Source organism: Polyodon spathula, chromosome 26 (assembly GCF_017654505.1).
Source record: "Polyodon spathula isolate WHYD16114869_AA chromosome 26, ASM1765450v1, whole genome shotgun sequence".
Lineage (NCBI taxonomy): Eukaryota > Metazoa > Chordata > Actinopteri > Acipenseriformes > Polyodontidae > Polyodon > Polyodon spathula.
Genome location: NC_054559.1, coordinates 18,188,517 through 18,206,500, shown reverse-complemented (window position 1 = coordinate 18,206,500; position 17,984 = coordinate 18,188,517). Strand labels below are relative to the sequence as shown.

Here is a 17,984-nt window from a genome sequence, read left to right as displayed (position 1 = left end):
GGACTGATCCAGCACACCATAACAGTGTATATTTTCAAGCCAGAACTTTATTTTTAGCAGCGCATTCTCAATTGAGAATGTAATACAGAGTGTCAATAGTAACTGCCACTCAGAAACTGGAACACTGCAGTCCTGGAAGGCATGCAGGGAATTACCCCACTGGATGAGCGCGGCCAGTATCATTGCCAATACAATTACCAGAGCAAGCAAGGCTTTAAAAAAACTGAGCGTGTTAAATGATGGTACCAAACCCTAATCGTTCCATAAATGCATTAAGGCTGTTGAAATACTGCCTGTTTGTAAGTGCTTTTGCATGACTGAAGAAACATGTAACACGTACATACATAAATGAAATAATACAAAAATCAATAAAATAACTTTCAAACAAATGTTGCAAGGCTTCGTTGTGCATATGAAAGGTTTTCACAGGACACTGCCATTACCACCAGTCAGGACAGCTGTTTTGCTATTGACTCAGCCTCCCATTCAAAACTACTGGTGTAGGAGCCTATTTATAATTGCTATCTGGTTACTGCTCACCCGCCAAAAGAATGCCTGATCTGGAGCTGTGATAAAAGAGCTGCCTTTAAAACGCTCACACCTCTGATTCCAAGCCAAGAAACAGCCTGCCTGAACTCCTAGCGATCACATCGGTGTCATTATTTTAATAATTATTAACTGCGCAGTGTTGGCGAGGTTCATTCCAACTCCTGTCTCTTTTGTGCACTTGTTTGAATGTGGTTTCAACCTGTATGTTTGTTTCATTATACAGCAACCTTTCCACTGTCCAGGGTCCAACTGTAAATAGAGCAGATACCATAAGCAAGCTTTCCTTCACATGAAACATTGTGAATTAAGTACCAGGTTTAATACACACACACTTCATACAGGATATTTTAAATATTCAATGCTAATCTTTCTTTAAGTATACATGAATACAAGGTTATCTATTGTATACAGTATAGAAATCACACTTTTGTATTCAGTACAAGACAGACTACTGGGTGATAATTCATTTTATAGTTCAAACATCTTAGAGAAAAAAAAACACAAATCAGCGATGTGAAAGCCTCAGTAAGATACAGAGTGCTTTAGGCCTGGGGACCCCCTGTGTCTGCTGCTTTTCATTCCGACCAAGCTCTCAATTACTTAACTAGACCATTAATTGAACTGATAATTTGCTTAATTAGACCTTTTTAATTGTTTTCAGCTCTTAAACAGTTAAAGTTCAAGTTACTTAGAAAATGTTACAGCTAACTTGAAATCTGCAACGGTTTAACAATCAAATCTAAAACAATTAAGGTTTAATTAAGCAAATTATCAGTTCAATTAACTTAAGTAACTGAGGGCTCAGCTGGCCTGAAAACCAGCAGACACAGGGGGTCCACAAGACCAGGGTTGAGAAGCACTGCTTTAGGCGACATGCTTGTTGTAAAAAGACCTGGAGATGCTACAAAAGTTCAGAGGAAATCCGATAGCTTGTTTACTCAACTGTTATTTACAGAGCTTCTCCAACAGGGGCTGGTCAGTGTGTCTTGCATCCTTCTGTTGTTCACCAGTGTCTGGTCACTTCGGATTTTAAAATTGATTCATGCTATTGTTTGAAGAACACAGTCAAGCCAAGAGTTGCTGATCAATTGTACATAGGAGCCGTCTGAACTGCTTTGAATCTCGTGTAATAAAAAGGTTTGACTGTGACAAAATAACCCAAAAGGGATCGTCACTTCAGTCTTCACTGTGAAGTATCATATATTAAATACAGGGAGCCCCAGGCATCACACACACAACTATTAGTCAATTAGCTGGTATGAAATGTCTTTAAGCAAAGTAAGCAATGCAGATCACTGAGACGTGTGGTGCAATTCATCACCAGGTTGTGGATGCCCGATTTGACAGAGCATCCTAATCAGTGTATGATATTGGCTGCGATGCCTGACTCATGAGAAGCCTGCCTGGGTAAACCTCCATTCGGCTCAGCACAGAAGCAGAAGTAAAAGAATGCAATAAACTTGGAAATGTAAAGATCTGTAACACTAGTTCCTGTATTTGTTTAATCTCATGGACCCAGCTGTTCCATTTCGTTTTACGCGGATTTGCATGCAACGCGAACACGTATTCCAAGAACCTCCACCCACACGTGTAGGCATTACACGCCTATCACCTGAGCACATCCACTCATGTATGCATTGCACACCTATCCCCTGAGCACACCCAGGACGTGTGTGCACTGCACAGCTATCCAAAGCACAAGCGAGACCGTGCAGTCCCCAGATAGAATGACGATTGTGATGCTATGCTGAAACAAGTGCCACTGTGCTCTGCCCTTTTTCGTTCACTCCATGCTGGATCAGCAGGCGTCCCGGGATGAGATTTAATTTGAATTCTGAAAGCCCTATGCCTCCAGTGTACAAAGACTGGGATAGGTTATTTGGTACTTCTTTTAAGCTACAACAAGGATAGCGGCTCCTGCAATTAACAAGCGCTCCCTGCCTCTGTACCTGATGTTGATGTTTCAGTTTATTCAGCAGCCCCTTTATCAGTACTACAGTATCTGCGGCTGCTTGACGTGTACATTATCATTTATTCTTTATTTATTGTATAGTTGGGTCCCACCCCCACTTAACTACTGCCTTCAAATGGCTGCTCAATGGCTGTCTCCAAGGTTCATTTCTCTTGTTTTGTGACAGTCTTCTAATCCACGGGACAGTAATGGCGTTTAATTTTTCTCAACCACAGCTAGTCTCGCTGCAAGCCACATCACTAACGAAGGTATTATCTGCACAACCTGACTTACAGCATTTCTTTCATGCATAAATTAAAAAAAAAAAAAAAACACACTTAATCTGATTAGATCTCAAGGTAATAAGTACAGTGCATGTCATTGAGATGTTATTCAGTGCACAACCAAAAAAAGGTTGCATGGAAAACTAAATCCAACCCAGAGTGGTTTCAGTCGGTGTAAATAGCAGTTCAAGTTGGTGATGCATATAAGCAGGCAATTGATTTTAAATCTTGCTGTACAGAATTCAAAGCAAATAATGGCAGTACAGAAAGCAAAGGTGCATTGGAATCAATCAGCTGTACAGCATTGCATAAGCAGAGAGCAGAGGGAAATATTCTATATGATGGAGGGCATCGTCTCCATTGTTGCTAAAGTAATTAAAAGCCTTCATGGGATACATAACTTCCTTGAGGAATCTATAACTGGCAGGGGTTTAGTTCCACTCTATTGATTTTCCACTTTTTGACCAACTTCCTCTTTTTTTTTTTTTTTTTTTTCAGGTGTGAAATGTCTTTAAGCAAAGAGGAACTGGTTCAGATGAGTGATGTGTGGTGCAAGTTGTCAACAGGTTTTGGCTCCCGACTTTACAGACAGTATCCTAATCTGCATAATATATGATATTGTCTATGGTGCCTGACTTGAGACCAAAAAAGTTTTAAAAAAAAAAGTCAACTTTGTTTTCAGTCAGATCTGTTAACAGTTTATCTAAAATACAGTACACTGCTTACATGTAAAAAAAAACTTGTTTTTTTGTGTTTGTGACACAAATTAAATGGATCCAATAATATTCACGGTTCTCGCTCAAACCACAGCAAGCAAACCTTGACATTTCAACCCAGCGGTCCTCACTAACGACAAAGCCTTGATCTTTCTGTGCCATTTAAAAATAGAGTCGTTCACTCAAAAGTGAAGTCACATTAAAACACAGCGTGGCATTGACACTTGAAAGCCGAAGTTGTTTTGCTGTTTGTTTTTTCACCTCCCTGCCTCCCTGCTCCATGCATGGCCGAGGGGAGTGTGCTGCTAGACACAGAGAACTTGCATCGGTAATTAAAGCAGCAATTCCCTGGAGGTGTGCTGTGGCTCCCAGTCCCGGCTCAGGATCAGCAGTATCCCAGCTGAAGGTTCCCGTTTCCCCACCTCGAGATTTCCAGCGCTGTGCTCCTCACACAGAGCAGCAAGCCCCTACCAGGCTGCATCAGGGTCCGGGAAATCCCAGTGACAGGCAAGCAGGCAGGCAGGCAGGCTTTTACGCATTACAGACCGGCTGGCCTGGGGCTTTGGTTCAGCCTTTGTATTGGATGCACAGCGGAACAAGCAAACCTGCCTGCCCCCCCACTGCTAAAGAAGGAAAGTATTTTGATCTGCTCCTCAGCTGGTAAGAGAAGCTAAACTTACTGTAGCGAAGGGTACCATTCTCCTAGCGATCACACAAGCTATGAACTACCAGCAGCGGCATATTGCTACAGTGGCTACTGCAATGACCACAGCATGACGCGAATCGGTTTGGCTGCCCTGTTTTACTATGTTAATTAGTTTGTTCAAAAACACTAAAGAGTGCTCCAACGCTTTAATATCCTTTAATTCTGAACCAGTATTACAAATGAATTTGCTTTCAGTGCTTGTTAGCCAACCGATACCATGGCAACCATAATCCAACAAAGGCATGTTTTAATCTGCCCCCGTCCCATTGAATTTAATCAATCATACAAAAAATACACAAATAAATCAATAAAAGAACTAGACACATGAACAACATCAGTCATACGTGCGTCAAATCTTTTATTCTGAGTTACAGGCCATGCACTTTATAAGCCAATATTTTAAAAATCAACAGGAGTTTATTATAGTCAAGGATGGTTCTAATATAATCAGTCAAAAGACAAACTGTCCTTACTTTCTATAAAACTGCATGGAAATTAAAATGGCAAAAAAAACAATTACTTACTTTAACACCCACCCACACACACACATACACACACACACACACCTTGCGCAACCTTTCTGATTCCAAATCGCATTAGGAACATTTGAACCCAGCAGCAAAAACATCTCAAACAGAACGCACAGCACAGCAGAAGAGATTTTAATACCAATCTAATTACTGTGATGGAAACACGAAAAACACCCTGGAAAACGTGTACAGCAGCTCAAAGGATTAGCAGTGTATATATGCAGTAAGGTCAGACAGCCTCTCACTCACACAAGCTTGTGTTTGTGCTCCTAATAAACCCGACACACAGTTTGCTGGTGTTTCCATCAATACCAAGGTCCCTCGGCTCACTGCAAGACTTGTTTTTCGGGACACAGCAGCCGTCAGCAGATAATGTTTAAAAAAAAAAAGTAAAAGTAATGAAATGACATGGTCAAGGATGACAGTATGGGAGGGAAGAGACCAGTGAAGTCGCTCCTTTCCTAACCAATACCAACCCCATTCCTGGGGACTGAAATCTGTCTCGACTGGAATGACCCACTACTGGCAGTTAACAGAGAAATGGACGATTCTGAAACGACAGCACGAAGCCACTGACCTACAGTACAGTATAGCGGCGCACAGATTAGCTGAGCGCAGAGGAGCAAAGGGGGGGGGGGGGGGTTAATGGGGTGCTTGTCTGCTTCAGAGACCACCAGTCCAGACTTTTGATCAACAGACAGTCTCCGCCCTGCCCACAGCACAGCTCTCCCAGCCAGCCTCCCTCTCATGGTCACATATTAATTCAGAACCACATTTCTTCCCCCCGCCCCCCCAACCCTCGTCCTCTCTTCTCTCCAAACTTATATGGATTGCGTGAAAAAACGGTAGGGATGCACATTTCTATACTCAGACCCCTCAGAAAATAACTACAGCTACAGTAATAAACCAGGATTCTAGTACGATGAGGACTAACTGCCCTGAATATTTCTGATTTGGCGACACTTGTGCCAACTGAGAAGATGTGGCATGGAATGACCCTAAAAAAAAAAAAACCTCAGCAGACCAATGCGCTTGCCAATATCAACTTCATTTCTTATAGCTTTCTCTCACTCATGCAACACTGCCACCCCCACAACCCACCAAACACACCTTTAAAAGACTTCAAACAGCACAAAAGGTGGCGGCTGGCTGTATGTTTAAGCCCTTTGAATCTGCTCCGCTCAACAAGAAGATGGTATCAGTAAAAGCTGAAAAGTGCGACTTTTCTAATTAACAATAGATTTAGTGTTTCGGCAACAGTAATTTAAACCATGGTTAAATTATCTCTCTGGAGCTCCGCCAAGCACAGCGAGAGCCACAGTTTTGGCAGCCGCGTCGCTGCAGTATTTTGACTATCCGAATTTTTTATTTTTAGGAACTAGCCACTAAAATCACAGAAACTTCTGGTTTTATCTACGCAAACATTTCTTTAAAAAAAAAAAAAAAAAAAACACACACTCGGAACCTTTTCCACTTTTAAATGTTCTGAACAGAATTGTGTGTTACAGTTTAAGCCAGCCTATGAATACAAACTGCTCTATACAAATCAAATAGAAGGCATTACAGGAATGACAAATAAAACTGCTATAACAATAGCAGTACCTATTGAAATGAAAACTGATAAGACACCTACAGCAAGGGTCTTCATAGCTTTGCAAAGGTTGTGCAGACTGTAGTAGTGTGTGCCTATGAACCAGCCTTGATAAAGTGCACAGCATTAGAACCTTCTATATGAACAGTCAATGCTGCAGAGTCCATGAGTGCGTGCAATTCCACACTAATTCTAATTAACAGCATCTCTCTCTAAATAGCTTTCAATGCAAGACGCTCACGCGCCTTTGTTTTTGGTTACTATTTTATATGAAAAACTCAAAATAAAAAAGGCCTTAACGTTTGCAAGATTGGGGATTACTCCAATCAACGCCTTACACTTGCAAAGCGGACCACACAGACCTTTGTCTGTTAATCTGTCTCCAAACAGGAGGCTTTATAGATAAATAAAGAACCCTGGAGATGTGAAAACATGCAGGCACGTTCACTGTGCGCAGCGCCTTGGATTTCAGAGCAGTGCAAAATATTTTACAAAAGCAGGTACCGCATTGATGGTTACTCCTTGGGACGTTGACATTCCATGCAGAATCACACCTGTATCAAGCGCACTCCCAGTTTTTGCATGGTACAGTGCGTTACCAAACTCTAAACCCGTGCCCTCGCCACTGTCTTGTATCAGCCAAAGCTAGCCCTGCACACAGACAGTTCATGCGGATAAAGCCAGCACTGATCCGTGTAGATTAGCAAGTCTACCCTGAAAGACTGAAACTAAAGACAGCGATGAGGTGACCTAGTGTCTCTGTGCAATAATAAACATTTGAGAAGTTCCTGAAACTATTTTAAATGGACATGCTTATAAGGGGCATTCAGCTACATGGGGGCAATCAATCGAATAATGAAGTCATCATGAATAAGGGACACAATAGCTTAACACCAGAACAGTCACTTTGTTTCTTGCATTTTAAAATGTTCATATATAAAAATATATAAAAATGATAGTACTGCGGCTTCAAGTTCCTTGCAGTTTTACCCACCCAAGACTTTAAAAAGTGACTGCTATAAACCATAAACAGAAAAAGTAACAAAAAATGTATCTTGAGCCCATAGAACACAGCCTAATAAACAAATGCATCTTTCTTGATGGTGACAAAACTTAACATGTGTAACTTTTTTTTATTCCTTTAGCCAGAAAATGCCCCTGGTTTATGAGTGTAATCACACAGCGTTATCTGCCGAAGTGGAAATAAATGAAACCAGAGCACTGATGCATTCACTCCAAGAAGGGGGAAGCCCAGGAGAGAGGAACGAGGAGGGGGACCCGACAGTAATGTCCTACCGAAACAACCTGGCCTTCTCGGCAACACCAGAAACAGAGCCATTACCAACTCCATACACATCATGACGGATCAGAGCCGTCGCTGTGTCATTTTGGTTTAACGTCTGCACAGTGATCCGATATTTCATTAACTACATTTAAAAAAATAAAATAAAAAAAGGCTACATACACCAACAGGCTACAGCTCACAAAAAGGATTTTTACTTGGGCATAGTGTGTCAACCAATCAGAAATTTAATTCAAACTGTCCACCTTTCTTGATAAAGGGAGAAATGCTCTTGAAATGCCATGCTGTCGGACGTACTCTGGCTAACTGACTTCATCCACGCTGCCATACAAATACCTGTGATGTTTGAGGACTTCTGTACAGTTTTTTTTTTTTTTTTCTAGGTGTACTTCTATCAGACCCTTATCAATACACAACAGAAGCAATCTTCCTCCTTGATTGTAACTGTGAGAAAATGAATATTAATTTTTTACAGAATTACTTAGAAGTGCTTATGAAAACAGAAGAAACATTCACTAAATCACAATGCAGTTCAAAACCACAAGATGAATAAAAGCATCTCTCTGGATACATGTCTTATTATTATATGGTTGCATTCAGTTTTGTGAATCACCCTTGACTCGCTCCATAAATAAGCCATATTTGCTGAACCTGTTGATAATTACCTTAAACATGACAGCCCATGCGGATTAAGATTTTTAAATTTTGACACCGAGGTTGCCTAACTTGTGGAACTGCCCATAACGTTTTGTTCTTATTTGAGGCTGATTTTATTTTCTACTGTACTTTATAACTGCCCTTCTCTGCAATGTGAGATTCTGTAATGTTATATTCTATAATGTGACATTTTGTAATGTGATACTTTGTAACAATTGTAACTCGCCGTGGATAAGGGCGTCTGCTAAGAAAAAAAAAAAAAAAAAAAATAATAATAATAAAAATAATAATAATAATAATAATAATAATAAATTATATGCATGCTTAAAGCATTCCTTGATGGCTCTGTACTAAACATGGTTTCAAACCGCAGAAATAAAAAGTCCACTGCTTATGCCAGTGGTAAGGGTTTTTTTTTTTTTTTTAAAAGCTCTGGCTACCCAAGTTAATACACTGGTACTATAAAATCTTGCTGAATGCTCAGAGCAAATTCTTAACATTTAGAAAACAAACTAAAAGCGAACCCAGAAAACCGTAGGTGGTCCCTGCAGTTTATGTTCTGCAGGCCAAATAAAAATGACTGCAGCTTCCAAAAGGCTTGCCATACAGTATCTGTACTGCAGGTGTGGGAGGTTGCGTTATTTTAGCAACTGGGACGTCTCCTTCGACCGTAGACTAGGCGTTTAGGGTTTTCAGCAGGACACACACACATATACGTTAGAGCCTGCGGCTCAATTAAACACAGCTACATGCTGAGAAGGGCAAGTTGAAAAGTGCAGATAAAGACCTCTTCAGAAAACACTTGAGGAAGAGAACACAATGGCAGTCTTCCTTTACAGCACATACTGCGTCGCCTCCTCACAGCTGCAGCTCCGTACGCATTTGATGGTTGCCAAGACCTCCTTTCAGGAGGACACACGGGCACGCTTCCTCACAGCGTCGCGCTCGTGACCCGAACCGGCTCCAACACTGCATATGTTTGTTTCTCGTAAATGAACTTAGAAATGTACCTCTGTATGACACTTCTACAGTGCGATAAGCTACACTGCTTGCACTATCTAGATCAGTTATTGCTCCTTAATTAAAAACACCCCCAGTCCCACCCTGCCATGGCCTTTATTCTCAATAAACTTTTTTTTTTAATTTTATTTTTTTTAAAGACTCACTTCTGATTAGAATTCATTCTTGCCAGGGGGGTGTCACCCATGTCAGCCCAACTGAGCCGCAACACCTAGTAATCTCCAGTGGGGTCTCCCTCGTTCTGAAGGTCACCACAAGGTCCACCCTGGCGCCTGGAGCTGCAGCTTTAACCTGCCATAAACATAAGGCTATTCCAATGTAATAATGGCACACAGACTGACCCCTCTCAGTTTAGCAGTGACTGACTAAGTATTATACTGTAATAAACTGTCATTTTTCATTGGAGGTTAATTTCAGGGAGGACCACCGACTCTAAGATCAAGTATTTTTTTTTAAGGTTCAGATTAATATTCTTGCAGTATTTTTCTTAATTACTACTTACTAGGAAAAATAGTGTCATATTTTTATTGTATAATGGTTGGAGGAATATCTCAGACAAGTTAAAAAAAAAAAAAAATAATAATAATAAAAATCTCTCCAGCCTTTCTCCTGATCAAGTTTCCCTTCAATAGTACAGAGATAACCTGTACCCATTTCCGCACAGCAGAATATGTTTTTAATTTCAGGACAGCAGTGTAATATATGAGCGCATTGTCAGGGAGGGTTACTCTTCTGTATATTATGGTTATAATGTGTACCTTAAATTAGGGACATCGGGACATAAGAAATTAATCGACCAAAAAACACATTCTGTTAAACAAGAACTCTTGCAAGTAATACCAATTGTTTCAGTGAAATGATTTATAATTAATAGAACTGTTTTATATAGAACAGATTTTTGAAATCACCTTTATATTAGTTTGGGCAGTGAATAAAACGGTCCCCTGATCACATTTCCACTTGCGGTGTGGGATTCTAAAGGAGGAACGGGGCTCGGAAAATCAAAATGGTGACGTAGGGCTGGATTTTGCACACACCGCCACAGCTTGACAGCACTGCAGTGTCAGTGAGGTGGTGATCACAAGCAAGGCGTTCTGAACTGCCATTCCATTCCCCCTGTATCGTCTGGATCACTCACAGGCAGAGAGGAGGGACAAGAAGGGGGCCATTCTCAACCGTTGCACAACTTGTTTTTGTCTGATCTCAATCCACAGCCGGGCACAACTGTGCTTTTTTTTCATATGTCAATTCAAGGTAACCTGAATGCAGTCTCAAGGGCGGCTGTTTTTTTTTTTTTTTTTTTTTTTTTGTTTACCAGACTTCACAGTGAAAAAAGAAATATATCAAAAAGAAAAAACAGAACTGCTACAGTGTACTGGACTTCAAAGCTGGAGTCACTGGTCTTATTTTTGTACTGGGTTACTTCACTGCAGGAACACAGCTCCTGGGTTTGCTATTAAGGGTTCATTTCAGTAAAGACAAAAAAGGACTGATGCAACACACGAACGACAGAATTACTGCATGAAAATAACCAGCCCCGATTTTGCTGTGCTTACCTCATGCGTAGATGACGCTAAGAAGTCTTCACGCCTACACTATATAAATAACCCTTTTTATCCTGGACGAGCATGTGGTCATATTGGGTACATGCTGGCTATGTCTTGGAAGAAGGGCTAAACTGCAGTCTGTGTGCCAGGGAAAAACTTTTACATCGTCCCGTAAATCTGTCAAAAACACAAAAGGATGTACCAGCACCTGCCAGCTCTGTTTTACCACAGTAACATTTTCCTGCAAATTTTTTTTTTTTAAAAAGCAATCTTACAAACACGTTGCCTCTCACACAGTTCCACAGCCACAAGGACTGTGGAAGTCCAACCTGGCAACCAGCATGCATAACCAGGGATAATTCTGCAGATCAATCCTGAGCCCTGTTAATCATGTTCAGAAAGTGGTAACAAGCAGGATAAACCCAGCTTGTAACTCTTTTCTCATTTAAACACAGTGTTACTTGCAAGCGATGCCTCCCTGTACAGTAGAGTAAGTGGCTCTGGTTCTTGTGTTTTTTTTTTCACCAGCAGTGGGAAGCAGCTGGCTTGTTTACCCACAAATTACAGTGTCAGTGATCACTTGGCTCCAAGGTTTACAAAGCGCTCAAACCTTTCAACTGCACTGTGATTGCTATAAACACAAGGGACACCTTGTTCCTAATCTACAGTACAAAAAGCTCAAGGATTGCAGAGCCCTGCTGAGTCACACCAACAACATTGACACATAACTACAAAACACTTTATTCTTCAATTTTGTAACCCATTCAAGACAAATAGACATATTAGAGTCCAAAGGACACCATAGAGAAGATGTTTTAATACGTGTATTGAGTTAACATAATAGATATAAACTCTCCTTACATAATAAGTTCTTGTGGTCTCTGGTATAATGGCATTTGCCAAACCCATCTGTATTGTCTGGTATTCATTGACAATGAAGATACAGGGTTTGCATTCTTCCAGTGGGAGAGAAGAGAATGCGAAATTGGTTTCCCTTGTTCTCTAGGTGGTGCCCAGGATCGTCATACCTCTATCTTCTAGCGTCTCAGATAGCTTCTCGGTCATTAACAGGTTTTTGGGTTGGGTTTTTTTTTTTGCTAGAAAGTGGACACATAATTAATATTCTAACCAAGCCATGCAAAACTTGTCCTCAGTGGCAGAAGGGGCCTGTTTTTTTTTTTTTGAAAAGGTGCCAAAACTCAGAGAACCCTGAAAAAGGTGCCAATGCATTTCAACAGCTAATTGCAATAACAAGCCATGGATCACTTCAGTGTGCGCACACAGAAAAGCCAAGCTGTCACTTGTAAATAAATCACTGTTGCCTTCATTGTACACAACCTCTGGGGATCAACATAAACTGAACATTTTTAAGGATCAACACTACTTTGTTGTCATATTTGAGACCCAACTACGAGTTTAATAAGACACACCAGAGCTTGTTACCTATACTCTGCGGCTAATCAAGCATCAAACTTGGAATGGGTGAAACTGCTATGCAATAAGAGTCTTATTTCCATCCCTGCATCTAAGAAACTAAATCAAGTAGGCAGGTGTTTTAGCCTTCATCAGTAGTTAATTAAAGCAGACACTAGCCGTGCTGTTGGTCTACCTCGCAATGTTTCTTGCATGTTTGACCTTCAGGAAAGCCTATAGTCAAGAGAAAGCCATTGAGGAGCATGGATGCTCCTACAGATTAACAGAATAGTACAGCTGCTACCTACCCACATCTTTAATAGATGGTTTGCACAGACATGAACGAAAGTGTAACATTTCCGCTTGGAATTTAAATAAAATGGTTCATGAAACCGCTCTAGATGATTCATCACAGGCCAGATTAACTTAGTTTCAATGTTTAAGCACTTTAGCTGTTCCTTGCCAAAAAAAAAAAAAAAGAAACAAGTGTAACGCAGGGGGTAAGACTGCAGAGTTGAGCCCCACAGCTACATTATGGTTGGCTGAACATTAATACTGTATTCATGGTAACGGTTCTGTATTTTCAAAAGACTTTGCATGTTTGCTTTTTTATTTTATTCAAATGGTATTTAAAACTAATCCCTTTTTTCTGTATGGGCCAGCATATTGATTTTCCTGGCAATAGGAATGAATGTGTGTGTGTGTAATATATATAAACAAACTGACACACACATGTAATTTGTCCTGAAAAGAAAATGTTAATGCAAAATCTGCATGTAGGTATTGATTACAAACAAAAGAGAAGCTTACTGGTGTTAACTGGTATGATTGGAGACTTAAACGGCACAATCTATGCGTGGTCGATTTAGTCGATCTGTTCTTTCTGTGTCGCCAGTGTTGGGGGGGGGGGGGGGGGGGGGGGGGGGGGGGGGTCAGGGGGGGGGATGTAATTATCATAACGCGTTTAGTGCGATGTCAACTTTGCACCTCAATAAAAGACAACTGTAAACTTTGAACAGGGCTTTTTTGTTTGTTTGTTTGTTTTTTAAATCAACAGTAAAATCTAAATCTGCCACCAGTCTCTTCGTGGACTGCCTGCTTGTTTTATTGATCAGTATTATTTTCCTAACTGCGCAATCAACAGCCAGAACAATCAATCAAATAAAACAGCTCAATAAATCCATACGTCATCTAGATGCATTTGATGTTGCGTTTTTTTTCCTACTTAAAGATATCTATATATAACATTTTCCATATCAACATTTTTCACTTCAAGACTGTTAACCCATTCTGCCCTCAGCTTGTTTTTCGCTCGGTCCTTTCGAATAACGCGCTCACGGTACCTAATATTAATCAACTCTAGGGAGTCTAAAATCCATTCTGTACAAGAGTGCATTTTTTTGTTTTCACAACAATATACTGTGTGTATTTACCAATATATCAGACGATGTCTATGTCGAACCATTACACTTTTGTAAGCAAAAACCGTTATACCATCATTCGTTTATGACAGAAATAACAAAACAACCAGACAGCTTAAACACAGCTACTCTACTACTAGCGTACTCACTACTGTACTGGTAAATTTGGGGTAATGGCTGCAAGCAGATGTAAAACCCCTTATATGGTTGTGTTGATAACTGTGTCGACAGCAATACAATATTAAGATGACTACTATCAAAATGTGGACAACTAACGTTTTCAGCGAAATGTATATCCATTTGAAAACAACGTCATATCAGCATTAAAGTTAAATACAAACGTCTATACATTTAAAAACATTACACATGGATAAATACTACGGTATCGTGTTAAACTAACAGTAAACAACTGGAATACAGTTTTTGGGGGTACAGTAATTCTGCATGTTACAAATCACACTAAATATGTTTACATTCTTTATTAAACTCTAAGAGGCCTGTACGTCATCCCAAAGCCCGCAACTTCCAGTTTAGTTTCGCGGCAATTACACCACCCTCGCTAGGCAAAGCACGCTAAGCTATCCAGCAGGCTGACGTCTATACATTAGGCCTCAGAGGATTTAATCATTTTACAACCATAAAAACAAATTGTTCCAGAAAACTAATACAATACAAAATTCAAATTCTTAACACAAACAAGAAACGTGTTTCGTGGATTACTATTTAATGCATACGAGTATTCAAAAAGACCGTTTCACTTTTAAAGTAAAATTCAACGACAAACATTCGGTATTAAAATACATAGCCAAAAGTTTTCAATAGTATCTTAAGTTCATTCTAAATAACACACTCCATGTACTAGGACTTTTAAAAGTAATTAAATATATATCAAATATATTTATAGGTATGTTGTGTATATATATATACAACATATAGATTTCTTGTGTGTAGGAGCATTCCTATCAAGTATTATAGACGGCTGTATTAGATAAGATATTTATACAAGTTTGTAAATATTTTACAAACACATGCATTATATATAATATTATATATGGTGTGTATAACATAATGTATATATTTAAAGTTGACCAACAGCAATCATCCTGTTAAAGCGAGTAATTGTGTTACTTACTTTCCCCATCCGTATGACCGCAGTTGCTTAAAATGCAGACGAAAATGACCATAACAAGCGCTGAAATCTTCAGCCGCATCCTGGCAACAATAGATCTGTTTAATCCAAAAACGTGAAAATTAATAATTCCAAAAATGTTTTTTAAAAACTAAAAATGTAGTCAGAAATCACCCCACCAAAGGGGTTGGGGAAAAGGTCCAACTTGTTTAATAAAAACAATATATAGCCTATATATTATTATTATTATTATTATTATTATTATTATTATTATTATTTACTCTTTTTTTTAGATAGATTAAATCCACACTATAGTCAGTGATCTTGGTTTTTGATGACGATAAGGCAAAACAAGTGTTTCATTTTTAAAACTGCAAAGTGATTGTGGATTTTTCTTCAGATTTCCCTCGAAGTTTGTTTGAGAAAATCCTCCTAGACTCGAGAAAAAAAAGGAATCCTACACCAACTGTTCTTGGTCAGGAGGTCCGTCAAGGGGTGGAAATCTCTGTATTTTCTCCAGATTATATTCTAGTTGTGTTAACCGCGACTCACAAACTTCTACTTCGGGCAAGTTAATCACAAACAAGAAAACACAAATAAACTATTAAAAAAATGTTTTAGTCTCCTATTCCACAGGGAATAGTTAAACTTTTTCATAAAATTTTCAGAAGTTGCTGTGTATGTTTTATTATTATTTCAAATCCTTATAACATTCTGCAGCACTTCTTGTGCAAGTAAAAGACTCCTAAAACGGTACCCACCAAATACTGTTCTTTTATAGTATATTCTTATAGTATATATATTAGTCTTTTATTTCCTAACGACATTTGCTTTTCTCAGTTTCCTTATCAGGGGGGAATCATTGTGCTAAAACGTCCCTTAAAAATACAACCCATCCCATCAATCGTCAGAAAATCATTTGTTAAAAAAAAATAATAATAATAATAATCTTACAGATTGCTTTTCCTTTTTCATTAAAAAAAACAAACGTCCTTCCTTTTTTTAATGTTTCCTTTTCAACTCCTTGGCTATTTTCCCAAAGAGAAGAGAGAGAAAAAAAACACCAGAAAACAATGGAAATTTGCAATCCTTTTTTTCACAAAACAAACACAACCATGCAGTATCAGCTCCCACCACAGTGATTGAAAGTGTGAGAAAAAAAAAAAAAAAGCCAGAAATGATTTCTCCTTTTTGTTTTGGATATATCCGAATCCAGGCGGTCTCCTCTCAACGATTGTTTTTAAGAGAACATGTTGCGAGACGCGACAATAGCAAGATAAACAAGCCTTGAGGATTTGCAAAACGATTAAAACTTATATTTCGTCTGCAGTGCCTCAGTCAGTCTCACTCTGTATCTATTTGCCAGTAAACAAGAGCTGCCAGTCAGCTGGGGTTGGAGAGGAAAGATACAAAACACGGATTGGAGTCCTTCCTGAAAAACGGCTTCGGAGTCAGGGTAGACACAGGCTCGGCACAACAGTGTGAATGTGATTTTGTAACGCTCTCGTTATTTTTTATTTATTTATTATTATTATTATTTATTTTTTTTGGTTCAATACAACTAAATTGCACCGGAGGATGAAAAAAAAAACAGACACCCGTCTTAAAAAAACAACAAACGCTAAATTCGTCAGTACATTATTTAATTAAATATACATATTGTGACGAGCATGATGCTCCCTCTGCAAGCCCTTCCATCTGACCTTTTGGCTGGTTTTAAAACATACAGGGAGAATTCACAATTTACTACACACTTTCAGAAAAGGAAAACAAAAAAAACATTGAATTGATTTCAAATGAATATTGAAAACTTATTTAATTCAGAAGGTAATCAAAAGTTGCTTATGTCTAGTTTGACATAAACAGCTGTTTCTTCTTTTAACTAAAAAAATGCAAAACGCACTTTGCAGTAATTTTTTTCCCTCCTGCGTATTTGTTTGTATTGTTGAATGTTATATGACTGAGTATTTCAGGTTATGAATGAATAAACTTCCCGCAGAGCTGCACGTACAGTCCCTTCCAGCTAACCGGTTTCTTTATTGAATTGAAGCGGATACACACGTACCACCGCAGTGAGCGATATGATTATATGCATTTTTAATTATAGCTTCTACCAGAGCGATGCTCCACAGCAGTGGGCTGACATGCAGCCGAGCACGCTAGCATAGCAGGACAAAGTAAACACACGGCACGCTATAGTGTTTTGTGTCTTACAAATTAAAATGACGTTTTTTTTTTTATTATTTTTGCAAGGAGGTGCACCAAACAGGGTTTGCAATTTACCGACAGGCAGGATCTGGTCATCCCAGCTGTCAGTTTCCTCCTCTAATATTTGAATCACTCTCAAATGTGTTTTAGAAGAAGCTGTTGGAGCACGCGCTCAATTCCTTGTGTCCCTAAAGGGGCTAAGAATTCAATATAAGCATTCAATATAAGCATTCACACTAGAACAGTGAATTCACACTAGTGAAAGCGACCTGAGGTTGAAATGTAGGAGGCCTGCTGCAGGAGCTAGTGCTGCTGTTGTTGCTGGTGTAAATAATGGGTAATCTGAGATCTCGCATTGTAGAGTGGTACATATGGACTTTCTCTATTGAAGGCAGGCCTGTCTGAGTGAAGCAAAAACAAACTTGATTCCCTTTCACATTTCCCCCTGCAAAGGGGCCTGGTGCTTTTTTGTTACCATTTACTGTAGTGGAAAACGTATAGCTAAAATGCATGGCTTGCAAGATGAAAGGAGACTGTTCTTTAGGTGTTAGAAGTGGGCTCCGGCATTACTGCAGCAGAAAATGTGCAGCCGGCCCGTATACGCTGTGGTTTACTGAGATAATGCATTATCTTTCTTTGTTTCCTATGTGGTGGAAGCAGCTTGATGCAGTGCCAGTAGCTCAGTGGTTGAAGCATTAGGTTGAGAGTCTTGGGCACATCCCAAGGGTACCATAGCCATTTTGTATACAGTGGGGGCCCTTGCTGTTCTTCGGTCGGGCGTATCACACCAGTTATGATCCTAAGACCTGGCTATCTAGTGAAGTTACCTGACGAGCGTCCAATGCAAAGGACGTGAGAGGCTGGTTTTAAACCTCAGACTGCAGATAAAAATATGCAGGCAGAAGACTGTAAATATATTATACTGGAGGATGGTGAATAGATTTACAAATAGCAAAAAC

The 17,984-nt window shown here is 39.4% G+C and overlaps 1 protein-coding gene across 2 annotated transcripts in view; it reads right to left on the bottom strand.

Moving 5' to 3' along the window:
- The window catches only part of LOC121300714 (insulin receptor-like), a 78,977-nt gene extending 62,799 nt beyond the window's left edge, over window positions 1-16,178 (bottom strand). The window contains exons 1-2 of one of the 2 annotated variants that reach the window (XM_041229440.1): window positions 15,772-16,178; window positions 14,821-14,915 (exon numbers count right to left, since the gene is read on the bottom strand). In XM_041229440.1, coding sequence (XP_041085374.1) covers window positions 14,821-14,899 — 79 coding nt within the window. In that variant the 5' untranslated portion in view covers window positions 14,900-14,915; window positions 15,772-16,178. Of the gene's footprint in view, window positions 1-14,820 lie in introns of both variants that reach the window. The other variant, XM_041229441.1, reaches the window with a different exon arrangement.
- Window positions 16,179-17,984: the final 1,806 nt, after the last annotated feature.